The sequence below is a fragment of the Microchirus variegatus genome, assembly GCF_963457635.1.
Source record: "Microchirus variegatus genome assembly, chromosome: 19".
Classification (NCBI taxonomy): Eukaryota; Metazoa; Chordata; class Actinopteri; order Pleuronectiformes; family Soleidae; genus Microchirus; species Microchirus variegatus.
In genome coordinates, this window is record NC_139820.1 from 9502364 (window position 1) to 9522620 (window position 20257).

At 42.4% G+C, this 20257-nt stretch overlaps 3 protein-coding genes across 3 annotated transcripts in view; all 3 read right to left on the reverse strand.

Annotated features, from left to right (window-relative positions):
* Positions 1-1143: 1143 nt before the first annotated feature.
* On the reverse strand, positions 1144-8099 carry prkacab (protein kinase, cAMP-dependent, catalytic, alpha-b; the record flags this gene model as incomplete). The annotated part of the gene is made up of 11 exons (XM_083906135.1): positions 1144-1269; positions 1356-1460; positions 2696-2755; positions 3116-3238; positions 3475-3570; positions 3869-3995; positions 4137-4219; positions 5388-5486; positions 6896-7024; positions 7389-7450; positions 8054-8099. The coding sequence occupies 11 exons, from the start codon at positions 8097-8099 to the stop codon at positions 1144-1146; spliced, it is 1056 nt and encodes a 351-aa protein (XP_083762261.1).
* A 3153-nt stretch (positions 8100-11252) lies between these two features.
* On the reverse strand, positions 11253-14108 carry LOC310941267 (histone chaperone asf1b-B-like; the record flags this gene model as incomplete). The annotated part of the gene is made up of 4 exons (XM_083906407.1): positions 11253-11534; positions 11845-12021; positions 12160-12275; positions 14000-14108. 4 exons carry the CDS (start codon positions 14106-14108, stop codon positions 11337-11339), a joined length of 600 nt encoding a protein of 199 aa, XP_083762533.1. The 3' UTR covers positions 11253-11336.
* Positions 14109-14884: 776 nt separating this feature from the next.
* Positions 14885-20257, reverse strand: part of LOC310940709 (complement C3-like) — a gene marked incomplete at both ends in the record, with an annotated part of 33478 nt that continues 28105 nt past the window's right edge. Inside the window, 14 exons of the mRNA XM_083905700.1 lie at positions 14885-15026; positions 15479-15614; positions 15825-15914; positions 16029-16121; positions 16548-16637; positions 18048-18150; positions 18235-18324; positions 18431-18521; positions 18880-18928; positions 19014-19095; positions 19170-19229; positions 19319-19465; positions 19580-19657; positions 20134-20219. Coding sequence (XP_083761826.1) covers positions 14885-15026; positions 15479-15614; positions 15825-15914; positions 16029-16121; positions 16548-16637; positions 18048-18150; positions 18235-18324; positions 18431-18521; positions 18880-18928; positions 19014-19095; positions 19170-19229; positions 19319-19465; positions 19580-19657; positions 20134-20219 — 1337 coding nt within the window. The remainder of the gene's footprint in view (positions 15027-15478; positions 15615-15824; positions 15915-16028; positions 16122-16547; positions 16638-18047; positions 18151-18234; positions 18325-18430; positions 18522-18879; positions 18929-19013; positions 19096-19169; positions 19230-19318; positions 19466-19579; positions 19658-20133; positions 20220-20257) is intronic.

The following is a 20257-nucleotide window of genomic DNA, read 5'->3' on the forward strand; positions in this document are numbered from 1 at the left end:
GCCTTGCTATGCTAAGAATTATAAATGGATTTACGCAGTAAGCTCAGTTAACTTTCTTCATCTCCGTCTGTCTGATCTGTGTTTGTTCTGACATTAATCCCAACATGCCGCCGTATGAGTTCTACGATATGATTGTTTAAATATTCACGGTAAAATCAAGACTTCGCTTCAAAACATAGTCATTTAAAGGTCCAGTGTGTTACATTTGGGTGGATTTCTTGGCAGGAAATTGAATACACTGCCAATAAGTATAAGCTTTGAAATAAACACATTTGGGTCTTAAAATAAGCCTTTTCCGTGTACTTTCGGCTATGGACGCTTGCTATATTTACATTTCACGACTAAACGTTGGCGAGAACTCGATCGACTTTCGTTACGACTGGTCCGTTCAGAATCAGCTGTCTATCACAGATTGTCCGACACGATTTTTTCTCTGATCGTACGTACCCACAGCGACGCGGCGCTCTGGCTCTTGATCTCTACGAGGGCAGCACAGAATAGATTTTTTTCCCGTCACTGTGGTGAGCGAGACGGTGATTGCATGAATCACTGCTCAGCTGCTCAGTGCAGACTTTATGTATAAAATAACATGAACCCAGTGCTTAAAACAAAGAAGAAGACGGACACAGTGGAGAAAGTGAAAGAATCTCACCAATAATTGTCACTAATTATTACACACTGGACCTTTAAGCCAAAGTGCATATCCACGTACATTGGTCCACTCACTCAATCAAGTTGAACTTCGCTGGGCTTCGTGTCGCGATGTACAGACTGATTTATCGTGAATAAAAGATGAAGGAAACGGTAAAGGGTGGGGGGGGGGGGTAATCTTGGGTGAAAATGTGCAGGGGCAACTCTAATAAACGGGGGTCCCGACACCAATGAATGTGACGCACACGTTCATTACACAGGTATCCATAAATAAGACAGAATAATAAATAAAATGCAACAGAAAAGGCAACACTGCTGGTTATCAGTCTCTATGCGCTTTCCCCCCCCTCTCTGTCCCATTTTTTTTTCTTTTTGTAGCTGGTGCTTGTGATTGGACAGGAGACAGTATCCTCTCCTCAGGTCTCCCACTTGACCAGCCTACCTTAGACTCTCCCTACTTCCTTCGTTCTTCCTCCGTCGCCCCGCTAAACTCTAAAACTCAGCAAACTCCTTGCCACATTTCTCAGTGAAGGAGACGCGGATCTCCTCCTCCTCGTAGTCATCGAAGTTGCTGGTGTCGCCTGGTCCTTTGAATTTGGGCACGAAGGGAGCTTCCACCTAAACACGAAAAAGAAAATTGATCAAGTACGACAGAGGCGGGTCACAAACCTCCACTGAATACTCATGAAGTGTAATAAGTGTACCTTTTTCTGATAGATGGCGATCCAGTCAGTGGTTGCGAACCACTTGTGTCCCTTGATGTCGTTGACCCCGTTCTTGAGGTTCCCGTAACGTTTTGTGAGATCAACCTGAGGATAACACCAAGATATTTTCCTCACTTACACCATATCAAAGTAGACATCATGCCACATTATTTATACCAACATTATTTGTCTGCTGCACCCTTCATCTGAAAATGTCAAGCAATACTATCAGATCTGACTGATATTAAAGGGGACATATTATACCCTATTTCTACAAGTTAACCTAGTTCCCTGGTGTCCAAATGAACATGTCTGTGACATGCTTTGGTCAAAATTAGTGCTGGGTGCGTTAATGCGATAGCGGCGGTTAACGGAGTCAATGGTAACGCGCGTTAGCGCACGTTAGCGCACGACACGCTTCCATGACGACTGACCGATTGTTATAATGAGTCTCTAAAATAACGCTAAACTTTAAAAACAGAGGCACACATACGCAGTACTCGGGTACGCTGGATATTTGTAGCGCTGCTCTTTTCGTTTCATAAATAGACCGCTCGAGTTCGACTGTAGGCGCGCTAACGGCGCTAATGCAGTGCTAATGCAGCTAACGGAACTAACTGGTAAACGGTGCCTGGACTCCGGTGTCGAGGCACGTAAACATGACGTCGCACGTCTTTTTCCGGTCAATCGTCACTGACCGTGCATTAACCTAGTGCCCAGCCCATTGTCAAAATACCTAAGGATGAAGCACCATAGCAGTTCAATCACCCTGCCAAAACACCCCTATTCAGAACGCTCAGTTTTGAGTGCCTGCCCGGCAGCTAACAGCAGTTAGCATTTGGAAAAGCCATCATTTGCCGACTCTAGTCGGCACATTGCTGTCATACATAAAATGTATCCACTGGACGCGTAAATCCTCTGAGGCTGAAAGTTTGTGTAGAACTCTGTGCTGCACTGTGCAGCCAAGAATAGAACACTTTGCGGACTTCTGCTCTTCTGGATACTATTGCCCTCGCCTGCAATCTCACGTTTTTTTTAGGGACAAAGCGGAGCTCTGCGAGACAACAATTCCAGGAATGTCTCATTGTGACGTAGCAACGAGTGCGGAAGTCAACATCGCGTGTTTTATCTCCTGTACTTAGACTGAGTCGGACCACAAAAACATGAGTGAGTCATCTTTTTTCACACTTTGCGTTCTCATAGGGCCTCCAGAATCCCAAATATAAGTATTCAAATGATTAAAAGGCTGATTTTGCACAATATGTCTCCTTAAATGCAAAACACAGGAAGAAAAGCAAGTGAAACCCCATGAACACAATGGCTGACAGTTTTGTTTTCACCTGTAGTAGATTCCTCAGGAGGTCCTTCAGGTCTGAACTGAAGTGAGATGGGAAACGCACCTGAAACAGAAGACAAGTAGGGGACACAGCTTCAGTTTAAAGATCTTAGATGTCTGAGATGTCCTCATGGAGACCAAAACTAGGTCCCAGTGAGGCAGAACCTTAAGTTTAGGGTTAAGATTTTAACTGTGGTGAGGTTATGGTTGCTTAAGCCTTAGAACACAGCATTTAGGCTGCTTTTTTTCCATTACTATGTTAAAACGTACATACACAGGCTATAAGAATGTGCAATATAGAGTGTCTAATAGCCTTTTTTTTTTTACTCTTTGTGAATTTGTGAAATACGTCACATTTCCAAGTTCGCTTGGCTCGTTTTTACGAACAAAATAGGAGAAAAATTGTCTATTTTGCAGCACTCACCTTCCCTGATACAATCTTCTCATAAATCTGAATAGGCTGGTCAGCAAAGAAAGGAGGGTATCCTGCTGCCATCTCATAGACAAGCACGCCCAGCGCCCACCAGTCCACTGCCTTGTTATAACCCTGGTGGATGAAGGAGGAGATCAGTGGTATGAGCATACAACAGTAACAACAACACAGAACGCCTCCCACAGCTGGTTACAGGATACGCAATAACATTTTTGAATCGAGAATCGGTTTTGAATCGAATCGTGAGACACCCAAATATTCACATATCCTAATAATAAATATGATGATTATCAATGCAACAGCCAGGAAAAGTCCTCACAGATAACTTCAAAAACCATAAAGCAGCTCACCTTGCTGAGAATAATCTCTGGGGCCAGATATTCTGGGGTTCCACACAGTGTCCAGGTCCGACCTTTTACACGTTTGGCAAAGCCAAAATCTGTCACCTAAGAGACGGAAAACAAAAGCACATTTTCACCTGTGGTTGTCACACTCGAGGAGCCCACTAGAGGGCACCAGTGACTATTACTGTTATTGAGAAAATTCATTCTGCAACCACAGATGCACTTTATTTATATGTAGATAAAGTTTTACACACTCTCATGGCACATAAGAGAGAATATGATCAGGGCATATATATATATATATATATATATATATAAACAATGAATGCTTGTTTGCTAACTTTATAAGTGGGACATTTATGATGAGCCTCCATTCATTTCTCCATCTGGTGCCATTTACCTGAATGTAGCCCTGCTGGTCTATGAGCAGGTTCTCAGGTTTCAGGTCTCTGTAGATCAGGTCCAAAGCATGCAGATATTCAAAGGTCAGAACAATCTGAGCAGCGTAGAACCGAGCGTGAGGCTCACTGAACAGGGAGAGAGAGAGACTTGTTGAGGCTATAGGCTTTAGCAGACCTTCGTTCAGAGAATAGAGCCGGACAGAATGGAGGAGAACACAGCTGAGTGTGTTGATCCACAGTTTCTTCATGCTGTGAACAGGCACTCACCTAAATCTGCCAATTCTCCGTAGATGGGAGAACATCTCTCCACCTGGTACATACTCCATCACCATGTAGAGGTTGGTGTTGTCCTGGGGAAGACAGAGGGTCAGGGTTAGTGAAAGCATTGGGGCACAAACACGTACACAGGGGATGGTCAGCTAGGCGACGGGAACTTATACACTCTTAGAAATAAAAGTGCTAAGTAGAACCATATAAGGTTCTTCGGCTTGTCCTAATAAACTCTTAGAAATAAGGGTTCCAAAAGCGTCCTTCTACAAGGGCTGAGGTTCTACCTGGAACCATTTGCTTCTGAAAAAGCCTTTCCCAGAAAAAAGGGTTTTTCAAGGGTTCTTGGTAACACTAATGGTTCCAGTAAGAACCATTTTGATCCAGAGAACCCTTGAAAACCCCTTTCCTGAATAAAGGGCTTTAAAAGGGTTCTTGGTGGAACCCTCCAAAATGGTTCCAGGTGGAACCTTTGTAAAAAGGTTCTAAAAAAGGTCCTACCTGGAGCCAAAAAGGGTTCTCCTACACTCTTAGAAATAAAAGTGCTAAGTAGAACCATATAAGGATCTTCAGATTGTCCTCGTAGGAGAACCCTTTTTGGCTCCAGGTAGAACCTTTTTATAAAGTCACTTGCGTGACTGCGACATGAAATCATATTTTAACCTTGAGAAAAAGCAATCAGTGATCATATCGTGTCTGTAAAAACTGTAAAGTAAGTCACTGCACAGGCACTTTAAGTGGACGTCATTGATTAACAGTTATAGTATATACAATATACACACCCGGGTTAAAAAGTGTGTTTATTATGATTATTATGAATATTCCATTTCCATAACTTGTTTCAGGATAAGAATCCATTCCATTCTGTTTTGCCCTTTTAAAACTTTTAAACTAAACAGCAGCAGGTTTGGTCACGTCCACTTGCCTCTTGACCCACTTTTCAGGCCGAGTTGGCGGACGGCACATACGGACAAGAATATTCCGTTAATAGGTTTATTTGAGGTGTGCACGGTGCATATAAACAGCTTAACTCGAATGAGACTTTAATTGGAGCGTAGCCATCGGCCAGGATAAACTGTTCAGGAAACTAGAAAGAAGGGAATGTGAGGAATGTGAGAGTCAGATTATGAAAGGCCGAATGTTTGCGTGCATCGGTTAACTAATACATATTGTGTCCCATATTTTGCAGGACACACACACACACACACACACACACACACACACAGACGTACGTTATGCAATTCTCCATACCTTGAATGAGTACTCTAACCGCACCAGAAATGGGAAACTGACAGCCTGAAGAATCCTCTTCTCATTCAGAGTATGCTCTATCTGTTTGAGTTTCACTACCTGGAAGGCAGAGAGTGAAGGGGAGAGACAATGTTGTCATAATGCTTCTGGGACCAAACATCATTTCATTCAACAAAATGACCTGCAAAACTTAACCGAACAACTATTTCTGATTTGATAAGAGTTACACATACAAGCATCGACATTTGGGGTGGGGATCACAGGGTACCCTCACGTCCACGATGCCACCGATACAACAATTCTGTGATGATCAATGTACTACGAGACGATCGTAGAGCGACACAGGATTTCTCTAGTTATTCACAACATCGAGAACAAAGTGCATAAAGTCGTACAGTACTGGACACGGATGGGGGTATCTCTTGACGTAGCTTTCTCCACCACTATCCTGCTGTAAATTGAGCAGCGCCACCGCGAGGAGACATGAAGACAGGACGCCCGGCGAGTGAAACCGGCAGGGACCTTTTTACTTTTGAGCAACCTTCATTTATTAACTAAACTCGAAAAGCACTCGGAGAGCACAGACCTCCGCCAAGGCAGCTCAGTGCCGACAAAATAGACCCAGTGCTAGCGTCTACGGATCACGCCCAAAATTGAATCACTTGTTCCTGGTCCCATTACGGACATTTCCTGAACATCCAAATCCGTCCGTGACTTTTCAACAGCGATGTGCATCTCAATACGATAGCGGCGGTTAATGGAGTCAGCGTTAACGCATGACACTTTTCCTAGAAAAATATTTGTGCCACGTCATATTTACGTGACTCCCGATTGTTATAATGAGTCTCTAAAGTAACGCTAAACTTTAAAAACAGAGGCACACATACGCGGTACTCGGGTACGCTGGTTATTTGTAGCGCTGCTCTTTTCGATTAATATACAGACCGCTCCAGTTCGACTGTAGGCGCACTAACGGCGCTAAAGGAGCTAATGCAGCTAACAGAGCTAACTGGTAAATGGTGCCTGGACTCCGGTGTCGCGGCACATAAACATGACGCTTGTCGTCACTGACTGGATATCGAGTATCGCATTGCACGAGGGAGGACAAGGAGTTATTGCCGTCGTCTATCAGTTGCGACTCAACGACAACGATGTGCATCTTTGGGGGGAGGGGCTACGAGAGGATGGATAAGGGACAAATTCACAAATCTGAGCAGGTGATGTCAAAAAAGACCAATTACATGAGCTGCTCTCAATGTGGCTTTTGCCGTTTTGTCAATACGCTATGTATGTAGATTGATATCAGTGAGTAGGGCTTTATGGCACACATCATGTTTCTGCATCAGTGTGGTTAAAACTAGTACTGGAGGGACTGGGATAACAACAGACAATATTTTATATAAGTACTCTCACATACGGGGACAGAAACGGAGGCAAATGCGGACCAAAATGACTCTGCTTTAGTGACAGACATGTGAACACACTCCTTCATCCCGAACCGGACTCACCTTCTGCTTGTTGAGGATCTTCATAGCGTAATGCTGCCCGGTTTCTCTGTGTCTCACCAGCATCACGCGACCAAATGAGCCCGTGCCCAGGGTTTTCAACCTCTCAAACTGCTCCAGGCAAGCAGTGTTCTGAGCAGACGAAAAAGAAAAACATTTTTTTTTTTATGGGAAATTACGGTGGGATACTTTTCCTATAATACTACGTATGTTTTGCTTGTGTGCTTTTAACGATCTTATCTCGGTGTGTCAAAAATGTTCCAGATCAACTAAATAACCACCCCGCATACTTTCCAAGTCACTTTTAAAAAAAACGACCCGAATGAAAGGCTGACATGTGCAGCAGTCGACAGAACAGAACAATCGCACCACTCGCAAGTGAAATTTCACAAGTGATGGGTGATGCTTTTACACCGCAAGAGGAAACGAAGACAGCATCCCACACAGACTTTCGTATGCTATTATACTGTACATTTGCATCAAGACAGACACTAACCTGTGCAGGATTCTCCCATTTCTTGAGGAAGTCCTCTTTGGCTTTAGCAAGGAACTCCTTGACTATGGAAGAAAAAAAACAAAACACCAGAATTTAGAAGTGTGTGTTATTCCTTAAGGACCTTTTCTGACATATACACTGACCTTGTAAGGATCAGTAGTCCTAATTTAGACAAAATCTAAACTGAAGCAAACTTGAAAGGAACCCAATAAAGCCTATTCAGAACATAGATTTCTTAAATGTGGAACAATGACTTTTGGAACAAAAATATGTAAATACAGTGGTGTTTTATACTGGCATTCTTATAGATTATTCAATATATAGCTTCTCCTTCCATGGCACAATCCCACTGTTTCAGGTCAACAAAAACACATCCACAGAATTCAAGTGAAAAATATCTCCAACTGAACATATGAGCAAGGAATAAATAATAATAATAATATATTTTAGGGTTTAAATGAATTAAACAAATTACTTTCTACTTGGACTGATTGCATTCGTTTTATTCTTAGCAGAGGCAGCAAAATGAAAATAAAAAATGATATATATTGTGACACAATCGCATCGTACACATATACAGTATTTATACATAAAAGCTATTATTGATCTGTTGTGTCATGTCAGGTGGTTTCAGCAGACTGATGTGAACTGGCGATGGTACCCACCGCTTTCCATCTCGTTGCCCTTCCTTGCCGTGGGCGCGTTGCCCATGATGACAAGTTAACAACGGGCGATCCGTGGCTTTTTCGGCCGCCCTGCCGCCTCCTCAAGCCGCTCTGAGCTCGATTAGGTGCGAACGATATTTCCTAAAATCCAGATGTATCAAGCGCTCCGTGATGATGCGGCGGCGGCGGCGGCGCCACGACAGTGGGCTCCACTTGCTCCACGGTCACCGGCCACCGGCAGGCGATGTGCAGCCCGAAACAACGGGAAGCTAACGGTGAAAAAAAAAAAAAAAAACCTCCGATGCTGGACTGTGTCAGGCCGAGACAGTCACAGTTGGCCTGGATCCTGTCCCTCCTTGCTGCCCCCGTCGAGCGAGCCCACCCCGGGCTCCCCACCTCTCCCCCAGCCCGAAAAATAACGACACCGAGGACGGAGGGGTGGGTGTGATATTCCCTATCGGAAACCTGCCAGTTTTCGTTAGTGAACCGAGCTTTTAAAATTAAACCTCGGCGGGGTCCGGCAACGGTGGGAATTCGCCCAAATCAACATTGCCCCCCCCCCTCCACCGTAGCCCCGGAGACAAGCGAGATGACGGAACTCCAGCCGAGGGAACGCCCCGCCTCCCCTAACTCGGAACAGGGAGTTGATTGACAGCTGGAGCTCGACTCCAGATTGGCTATCTTTGGCAGCGCTGAGCAACGAAGCACTGTGATTGGCTCCTCGCAATCCTTCAACAACGGCCGCTCAACAAAAAAACAAAAAAACAAGCGAGGGGGACGTCACTGATTATTGTCCTCCTGACGGCGTACGTGCCCCGTTTCCATCCTCCATTGGCTTAGAACAGAATGAACCGTGGGAGTCTCAGCGGATGAGAGGATGACTATTGGCCAAATCAGCAGTGGTTGACAGGAGCGCCCCCCCCATCCAAAAAGCAGAGAGGAACAACAAAAATCCCATCCCGCTATACTATGGAAAGCCGATGGGGTGATATTCGTCTGAAAAAAAATATGCGCGTCTACCATTCACTTGAGCATGGATGTACGTAAGAACTGGACAAAGCACCGTCCCTCTGCATTAAAGGTGCATTATGTAATAAATCTAAATCAACTGGCCATAAAACCCTCCTAATATGTCACACGAGACTCAGGAATAATGTTTATATAACAAACTGAACTCACCAACAACAGTACAGCCCAAAATATTTGCATTCAAAAATATATTTTGCAGACTGCAAATCATGTTTATGTTTTGAAATCACGTTTTGGCACGTGGCGCCACCTACCGCCGTCTACCAATCGCTGCATTGCCAGTTACGTCAGAAAACGAAACCTAAAAGACCTCTGTATTTTGAATTTGGGTGTAGTAACCGTTTTTGGCCACATTCTTACATATGGCACCTTTAAATACCATTTTTCCAGTGGCCACCCGTGGTACTGCAACAAAAAAAACACTTGAACGGCCCAAAAAGCAATTTTCCTATTTCATGGAGTTTGTAAAACCTTCCTCGTTGACGAGCTGAGACGGATGGACATTTTTTTTTAAAGATGTATTACAAACCAAATATTAAATATAGCATTGTAAAAACAACATAAAATAATGTATCAAAATATTTTATGTATCACAGTCAACGCGATAGTAAGCGCAGACTTTTTTCAGATGAAATATGACCCTATCGGCCCTCCATACTCCACTCACTCTCACCGCCGCCCAAGCGACTGATACGCGGTCGGCCGAATGACGTCAAGCGCAAGCTATTTTTAGAAATGTTGGTCAGATGAACGCAGCGTGCACGCGGCGCGATCTCGTCTGGCAGGACTTCTTAACAGGTTGCAGACGTGAACGATGTGCTGGGGAATGAATCACACAAGCGATAAAACATTTTTTTGTTTGTTTTGCAAATCAGTGGTGGATGAAAACACAGAGCTCTGGCTGTCTTCGCATCATCCACCTTTATAATACTCCAGCAGCATCCATGCACACTATCTCTCGGCTGATTATAAGAGGCAGGTGATGCCCCACACATCTGTTTTTTTGGGCGGGGGGATAATATGAATATGCAGCACGTTGTCAGACACAGACTCCAGCGCTTTTACTCAGCATGAGCGACCGACTGTCAACCATGTCGACATGTGAGAAGCACACAGAGATAACACATAGATGGACGGACGAGTCCTTCCTTTCAACTAACAAGAGATAAAACGGGAAAGAGCAGACAGTCCCTCCCCCCCTTTGTGCTCCAGTTGCCTAGCAACGTGAGGCTAGAGTGAAAATGGTGGCGTGATGCTGCTGCATTTTATGAATGAAATTGGAAAAAAAGACAGGGAGGGGAGGGGAGAGTGTGGGATGAGGCACGCATGCATACACGAGCACGAAGTCTCACTGCTGCAGCTGAGGTTCCCCCCTCTTCACCAGTCAAAAAGGAAAAGCAGCCGTTTTAAAATGTACAGATTAGCACAAGCTTCCAAAACCAAACTTTATTAACCCAATCACTGTTGTAGCAAATATTGAGGCAGAGATTATATAGCAAGTACAAAAAGGACAAAAAAAAAAAAGGTCTTCTTTTCCCGAAGACAAAATAAGTACTCGGTTAACATTATTTACAGTGAGCCTCAACTGTCTAAACAGACATCTTCTTATGGAACGTTTAAGAAAACTTTCTGTATCAGGGGCCTGTTTGAATTTGTGGGTTCTGGACAAATAAAGGGCAAAAATGTGCATAATCATGGCTGTACTCTGCAGTGATGATCCAGCTAAGTACGTGCTGCAACAAACTCCTGAACGTGGCCCATGATTTGTTTCCACAGGCACTCCTGATGCTACTAATTAACGTCAAATATGCAGACTTTCAGAACAAGACTTAGTTTATTATGAACAAACCAGCGCTACACCTATCCTGACATACTGGACACTGTCTATCTCATAGATCTGAGGTCAATATGGCAGAAAATATATAGGTGTGCAAGTATGACTTGCAAGTCTCTGTGTTTGTGAGGACTTGGCATTCCTGTAACACCACCACCACCACCACACCCTGATGACTCAAAATGTCTCAGTTTTAAAATAACCCAAGACAGAGATGAGGTAAAAAATAAAGGCAGTGCTGGTGGAGGTTGTGTGTTGAAAAGGGGAGAAAAGTATTTGTAAATATCCCAGATCTATTATATTCATGGATGATGTATAAAAAGAGTGTGTCCCTGCTGTCATGTCCATGCTTTTCCGACTGTCCACACATCTCGTAGATGCATCCATGGCCTCCTTGTCATTGTGTTAATGTGATGATTCTTACATGCAGTCCATGGAGTTGTCTGGCATCAGTCCGAGAGATGCCATCTTTCCCGGTACACAGGATGGAGGGAGCATGCTGGTGATGTTGGGAGATGGGTCCACATTCTCGCTGTCTTCCATCTTATCCGCCAAACCGTCCCAGTTAATGTGAAAGCGGGTGACGCGAGGATTGGAAGCCAAAATATTCCTCTGGAGCTAAAAAACAAAACAACACAAATACAATACATCTGTATTAACCCTGATTACAAGCGACTGGGTAATTAGAAAGGTAAGAAATATCCCCCTGGAGATGAGAGGGGAATAGGTCCAACTATGTCAAACGGTTGAAATAAATGCCACTGGGATAAAACAACAGCTTTTTATCATAAAATAATTAGAAAATTGATATTAAAAGAGCAGAAAAATAACTGCTTGATCTTGATCCTCCTGTTGCCTGCAACAACCCTTTCAGAGCACTGGAGGGCAGCAAAAAACACACAGACAAGCATGTGTGAAGTTGTGTTACCTGAGTGTAGTCAGGTTTGAGAGGTGGGTTTTCCCGTTGCTCCTGGTCCGTATATTCATTGTTAACGTAGTAACCGATGCGGATGAACTCCTGTCCACGGTAGGTGCAGGTTATAAGGACAACCGTCACTCCTACAGCGTCGCTCTCTGGAATCAGGCCCGTGTTGGGAGCGTCGGCCTGTGGGGATGGACAGGAACATAGAGGCCAATAAATGCAGCCCCAAGCCAAGTGAATGACACAAATTAAGATATGAAACTATGTTGAAAACAGATATCCATCGAGAGAAAGGGCAGGAGGAAACTATAGCACACTCACCTGAAAGACAAACATGTGTCTGCCAGCAGGTACCGGGCCAACGAGAACAGAGTCCAGGACCTGGTCATATTCCTCACTCTCAGCTGAACCCACATAGATGATTTTCCACTCCAGGTCTGTCATCACACATATAAGACAACGGAAATGGTGAAGTTGTTACATCTCGTACAGGCCTTTGTGATGAGTGTATTCGCCTCATTTAGACTGACGGGATGATTTATTTATTGATAACTCTCACCTCTTTTTTTGTCCAACTTCATAGCAGATATACCAGGCAACTCCTATGCTAAAGGGATGGCATGATACCTGTTTTTCCTGTCCAATACCAATATCACAACATTGAGTATCTACCGATAACAGTCCAATACCGTCATGTTAGATCTTTCAAACTATTCAGCTGTGTATGCCACTTTTGCACTACTTTTTGGACCAACCACGACTTGCCTCTACATGGTTTGGTTGGTTTTCCATTATAATATAGTATCTCTTCAACATGGGCAAGGTCATCACATCATGGCTGCAAGAAACTGCCGTGACTTTGTTTTATAATGCACACAAACTAGTGACTAGTAAAGCAGCTGTTTTCAATGTACTCAATGATCAGAATCAGTTAATTAAAAAGATTAGTTCAGTACTTCCTGCACGACCGGAGCACAGACACACTAACGATATCTTTGTTTATTTCAAATGCTTTTATTGCGATGTGTAAGTGGAGTACGATGAGGTTAAGTTACAGCAAGTCTTGGTCATCATGGGTCAAGCTCATGGGTTGTTTGTTTTTGCTGAAGTGTGTGTGTTTGCTCCCCTGTTCGTCTTTGTGTGAACCACTCCGTGTTAAACTATATGTTCGAATTAAGTTTGACTGACACATTCCCGAACCACAACAATTAAAATGAGTTACCATGAATCTACTGCAGAGCAGGTTAACACATCAGTGTACTCACAGTGATCGATTTAAAGCTACAGTGAGCCGCCTGTGGTGATTTTTGTTGTTGATGGTAATTATTCTGCTTCAAACCGATTATCAAAATAGTTGCTGATTAATTTAGTAATCGATTAATCGATTAATAATCGATTATTCGATTATTAATCGCTTCAGCTCTAGTAGCATTATTCGTCTGCTGCATCCTTCATCTGAAAATGTCAAGCAATACTATCAGATCTGACTGATATTAAGCCTGTGACATGTGTGACCTTTGACCGATACATTATGTGTTTACATGTTTTATTTCGTAAGCACTGTAATTTGTAACGGCTTGCCTTTAATTTGAAACAATAAATGTGAGATGTGTGTCCCTAGATTTGTACTTTTAGCACAAGAAAGACGCCCTAAACAAGCTACTTTAACTTGAGTACATTTTTTAGACCAGTACTTTTACTTGTACAAGTGTATCACAAATAGTGGTACTTTTCCTCGAAGAAAAAGTAAGTAGATGATTTCAGTACTCCTCCCACCTCAGGAGTGACCGCTCTCTGTTGTCTACTTTGCGTTTCGCGGCAACTCGTTCAGCTCGTGTGTTGCTACAGAAACACGGCGTGAAAAACCAATCACGTTAGCAGGAAAAGGCCAGAGGAACGCCTTTGAGCCAATGGCAGGAGGAAGGAGGCGGGACGCTGATCACAAACGCGCCAGCGCCAAAATTCAACATCACGTCAAACAGCTATCAAGCCAAGCGACAGCTAATAACAGCGTCGTATCTAATTGAATGACGTGCTCATCAGCCACTACCACCACAATCTCACCTGTCCATGTGTGTGTCACACATGAGCAGAATGTGCCTAGCATATAACGCACAGTACTTTAATGTGACATTGCGTGCGGAATGAAAACAGTACCCACCTTCCGGTAAATCCTCCATGCATTCAAATGTTATTTCAAACTGGAACGGATTTCTAAACGGGCTTGGGTTGTCCAGCACAGCGACGTTTACAACTTGTACCTTGGCCATAGCGGTAATGTTATCTTGTGAGGCAACTCGAGCCGGAAACCGTTTTAGCTTGAATGCAGGTTGAGCCAAGTGCTGTCGACACGTTTCCGGGTTGTTTAATGCGCTGCTGCGTCGTCGTCTGTCTTCAAGTGTTCACTTTTAATTGTTATTTTTCTTCTTCTTTTTCCCCATTCAGCGAGGACACCATCGACATCAACCCGCGGCTGCTTAGCTAAAGGCGGAAATACGTCACTCCTCACTTCTTCTTCTTTATTTTGAGGTTTCATGGCGGTTGGCAAACAAGGTTTTGGCGCATTACCGCCACCATCTGGTACGGAGTGTGGATCAATATGTACTACTACTGAAATATATATACAAAAAAATATATATATATATGTATGTATATATATATATATATATATATATATATATATATATATATATATATATATGTATACACGTATATATGAACATATATATATATATATATATTTATAAAATGTTGCCCTTTGTTGTCATTAGCTTTAAAAATAAAATAAATGAAGCTCCCAATATTAATTGATGCTAAATTAATATACATATATATTCTTACTACAACCCCAGGCAGTATTTATTTAAATGTTGAGCACTTACCAAAACTAATGTATAAAAAAAAGGACACAACCCGTTAGATGACGACTTTATAGTTTATTCCCCACAGATTAATTTACATCTTATAACAGTTAAAGTTTTGCATAATGAATGCAAATAAAAAATAATAATAATGTGAGAAAGACAGTTGATTTTCTGGTGTTGCACTACTGCGGACATCCAAACATAGCGTATTGCGTGAGCATCTCCTCCAAGCCCAAACATGTTGGCCTGTGTTCATCCTTTTGACACTCTGCGCCTGTGGGCCAGTACTCGATCCAGATTCTTTCACCGAGCACATACTGAAACCTGTGGGGAGAGAAGCAATCACATGGATGCTGGTATGGATGCACAATGTAAACACACACACACACACACACACACACACATTTTTGTTGATGTCAAAAATCTCCACAGAAACCGGAGTGTTTGTGTGTATACAGCAGCAGCACAGGGGTGGGTGGAGGCATTTATATCATCAAAACTGGGGTTTTGAGCCACGTAATTCATTTTCTGAAACTTTTTGCGGGCCCTTCTTTAGTTTGTCGTCACACACAAACCTATTTGCGGCTGTCTCACTTTGCCAGAGCAATGTTGCCGTTGCCACTGTCTGTCTTGACACAAAGCAAGTCACTTCCTGTGTGCAGCATGAGAATGTCGCCCAGGTGACACAAGATCTAACCACTTCAGCGCGTTTAGTATAACACCCATTGCTCGAACAGGAGTATAAAGAACACATTCGATCACTCATAAAAACTTACCGTTGTTGGGCGAAAACATCCTCTGGTGTGCCCATGATGAGATACGTTTTGCCTTTAACCAGATCTAAAGCCTCCCTGCAGTGAGGGTAGCTGAAGAATGTGCGTAGTTTACCGACAGCACCAACATCATAAACTCCTGTTTTTTTTTAAATACAGCAGAAGAGAAAGAAGAGAATTCTGGATTAAACACACCACGCATCTTAAGCATTCCTGTAAAACATGATTATCATTTCCCCATATCTCCCAAATGGATTCAAAAGGAAAAGTCGGCCATTTTATGAAAATGGCTTTATTTTGTAGCCAAGAATATTGATAACACTCATATATAATGGCAGTTCACACCCACCTTCTTTGATCACTTCCAGTATCCGCATTTCGTAAATCAGTAAATCAATGGACAAACCATTTAGGTTTTCTTCCACTCTCACTTTGTAAACTGAGGACAGATAAGTGGAAGATGATTTTCTCACTTATGAACCTCTTCTTATACAAACATTCAGATCATTTACAGTTAAAACAAATAATGCAGATCATTCACACTGAGTCTTACCAAAATCTATTCTGCTGGTAAGTATTGTCTCACAGATTTTAACCAAGCGCATATCATTGCTGATTTTACCCTTCTTCTGCATGCTGCAGTTCTCTGTAAATAAACAGCAGACGCACAGTAAAGATACAAACAATAACATAAGTACATACTAACGTGTCTCTGGACAAGACAAACATGCTGCACATACTGATGCACTGTGTGAATGGGTGTGAACTAGTAGACTAGGAATGCGCTGTATAAATACAGACCATTTACCATTGTAACCAGTGTAGTTTTTGGGCAGGTTGTGGGAAACTGCAGCTCTGACCCTACATTAACAGTGAGGATATTCACACCCACTGATAATTATTTCAGACTTATTGCAGCTAGTAGAAGTTAAAAGAAGTGTGACTGCATCCATATTTTATTTCAGTGAGGCAGTTGTTGCTAGTGGAGTGGGTGTCAGGGGTGACTGATTTGGTAGGACTGTAGATAGATCTGGATCAGGTGCATCTTCAGAGGGACACTAGAGTGTTTTACCTTCAGCACATGTGCATTCTTCATTTCTACAGCGCCTTCGCAGCTGCCCATCTCTCCTCTCTGGATGGTAGAATTTCACACATTGTGTTTCTGCAATGATAAAGACACACACTGAGGATATGTGCATTCAATCTAACACTGTTAACACTGCTGATCTCTATATCCAGAGGTCTATTCAAGTAAATATTATTTATATCGCCCAACATCACAAACACAATTTGTCTTGTGGTGAATCACTATCTGATCACAGAAAACCCATTTTAAAGCATAACGGCTGTTCCCCCAGCAGTTTAGGCCAATGTCAGCACAACTAAGCGATGGCTCAGAGTTCACTTCAAACCAGCCCTAGCTATAAACTTTACTAAAGTGGAAAGTTTTAAGTTAACTGTGGAAGCGTCTGCCTCCTGGATCCAAAGTGGGAGCTGTTCCACAAGAGAGGAGCTTGGTAACTGAAAGCTCTGCCTGGGAACCACAAGCCACCCTCCATTTTCTCATCGGAGTGTCTATTTAGGTGGTAAGGAATAAAATCATGTGTTATGTGCCAGTTTTTGTGTCCTCACCTTCCTTTCCTTCTCCCTCTGAGCAGGTACCTACTGCAAGCCGTTGTAACATTTAATAGCTAGACTGGATATGTATTACAGATATCTGGAATTAAATTCTACCTATCCACAATGACAATCTTCCTATCCACAACGACATTCTTCCTTGGACTAATGGCGTCACTTTTGCCATTCATGTGTATTGGGCTTTCAATTTCAGATATCCACAATTACATTTTTCCTATCCACAATGACATTCTTCCTAGGACAAATGACATTTTTCCTATCCACAATAACATTCTTCCGAGGACAAATGACATTCTTAATATCCACAACATTCTTCCTTGGACAAATGGCGTCACTTTCGCCATTCATGTGTATTGGGCTTTCAATTTCAGATATCCACAATGACATTCTTCCTATCCACGATGACATTCTTTCTTCTTCTTCAGTGCAGTTTCATTACAATTACCGTAAATGTTATGACTACTAACAATTGGATTGAAGATATCTGAAATGGGAGTTTCTCATAGTAAGAATTCTATTGCAGATATCCAGAATGTTCATTCTCGATATCCAGAATGTCATTGTGGAGATCTGAAATTGAAAGCCCAATACACATGAATGGCAAAAGTGATGTAATTTGCCCTAGGAAGAATGTCATTGTGGATATCTGAAATGTTCTTTTTTGAATAGGAAGAATTTAATTACAACTATCTGTATTACATATCCGGTCTAGCTATTAAATGTTAAAACGGCTTGCCATAGGTACCTGCCTTACTCCTGAATCTTTTCCTGAGCAGACACTCAGCAGGTGGTTGTGTGTGTGTGTGGGTCCTTGTGATCTGGAGAAGCTTCCTGGACGTGATCACCAGTGCTCAACCCAAATCCTGACCACGATGTGCTTTACATGTGAGGAGGAGGACTTTAAATTCTATTCTAAAATATCTTTAAGGCTTACGGTCATAATATTCATAGACAGATACAGCCGCTGGTTGCATGACGCCCACTTTCAGAGTCTGGTGGATCCTAAAAGAGATCTCCTCTGGTCGTATGTGAGAAACCTGTGGAGAAATGTAAAGCGAAGATGAGAAGTGAACCTCTCAGACATACTCTTTTTTTGCCACTCCTTTCGTCTAATGTCTTACCTTGTCCAGGTAGATGATCAATGAACCTCTCTCTGACAGAGCTGTGTTCATCTCGTATTTTGCAATGGTACGATCTCGTCCTCGGGCCAACTAAACACAAGCATACAGTCAGACACTTTTCAAAGCCATGAACATCATGTTTTTTCATGTTCATTAACCTTTGAATTATAAGTGTGTGTGTGTGTAAAAATCTTACTAAGTCCAGGTCATTTGTGTTGACAATGAAGCCAGTGAGTAAGCCAATATCTAAGATTGACAAGGTTGCATCTTGATGCTTGTCGTTAGATCTGTGCAATAAATGGGCACATTTATTTGAAAAATATGGATAATTCAATTCAAATGTCCTGCATTAAAGGTCCAGTGTGTAAAGATTAATGACATCACAAGCACGCCAGGAAACTACTGTGGCTGTTGCATACAGTACCAGATAGAATGTAGAAACTCATTCACATTCATCTATGTTGTAGTTGGGTTATGTATTGGCTTAATGAGGGGGACAGAGCTCCCATTCCCATAAATGTAAAACTGAGTTGAGGCTGTTGTGGAAACATGGCGGCACAAGTTTTAAATTAATTATAGAATAAATCCTGTTGAATGTTACACACTGGACCTTTTAAACCAGCACCATTTATTTACTGTACTTACAAAATGTCTATTCTCAGTTTGTATATCTTCTCATCCTCATCCATTTTCACTGGAAAAGCAAAATACTACGTCACACTATGAGCATGTAATCTTTTGTCATGTTAAACGTGAAAGGACACCGGGCATCACATTACCTGGGATAAGCTCCACTGACAAGTTAAACTTCTGACAGTCGCTCTGTTTTTCTGTAGGCAGAGCGTAATACTGTGACACCATCTGTTAACACAGGAACAAAGTGCATTTTTATATTGCATATGCTTTATGGTGTTTATTCATATTGCTTTATTTACCGTCAGCGTTGCTTTTCCAGTTCCTGTTGCAATCACTTTAACAAAGTGTATGTCATTGAACTGTGATCAAAATAAAAACAAAAGAAACCAGATGATCAGGAAAACAGGATTGATTACAGCCACCGAGAGCATGTGTGACAAATGCTCACTTTTAATGTTCTAGTAGTGTGGTCGTTGTTCCTGTTGAAGTGGAATAGAGTGAGCCTGTCAGGCAAATGGATCTCCACATTCAGATCATACTCTTCTTTAACATTAGTCCAGTATTCTGCTACAGCCTGGTACACTGTCATCGTAGCCTGGACAGAAAAGCAATGAGCAGCAGAAGACCAGAGTAATAAAACGTCCATCGACCAACAAGTTTTATAAGGAAAAAAAAAAATGCTAGAGGTCAAGTTGAGATGTCCTGTTACCTGAGTTGAGCCATAGCCTCCACTATCCCTCTGCTGTTCGTTGAACCATTTCACAACAGGTTGAGCATCTTCAAAGGCCTTTATTAATAGAAGGTGAGACAATGTTTGAAGCACACTATATACAGGTCTGCAGTAGTAAATTAACCAAACTATTTCCATTTTCCAGCGCTTTATCCTCCATGAGTGTCGTGGGGGGTGCTGTGCCAATCTCAGCTGACATAAGGCGATAGGTGAAGTCACACCCTGGACAGATCACCAGTCCATCACAGGGCCAAATATAGAGATAAACAACCATTCACTCTGACACCTACAGTCAATTTAGAGTGTCCAATTTACCTAATTCCTGCATGTTTTTGGACAGTGGGAGGAACCCGGAGAACCCATGCACACAATGGGGAGATGTGCAAATTCCATGCATTGAAGGACAGTGAGAAGGTTTGGAAAATACAGCTTTTGATGCTCATAAAGTCTCTAACGCAAACATATGGAAGGAGTTCTCGTGAAAAATTGAAAATATTGAAAAATAGAATTTTCAGGACCTCGCAGAGACTCACCTTGGCCTTGACCAGAGCAAGAAGAGCATAAGCTGTGGCCTCTAATGTATAAACATGTCCTTTAGGAACATTCCAGTGGGACAACTCTGTAAGAAAAACACAGGCAAATAACCTTTTTTTTTAT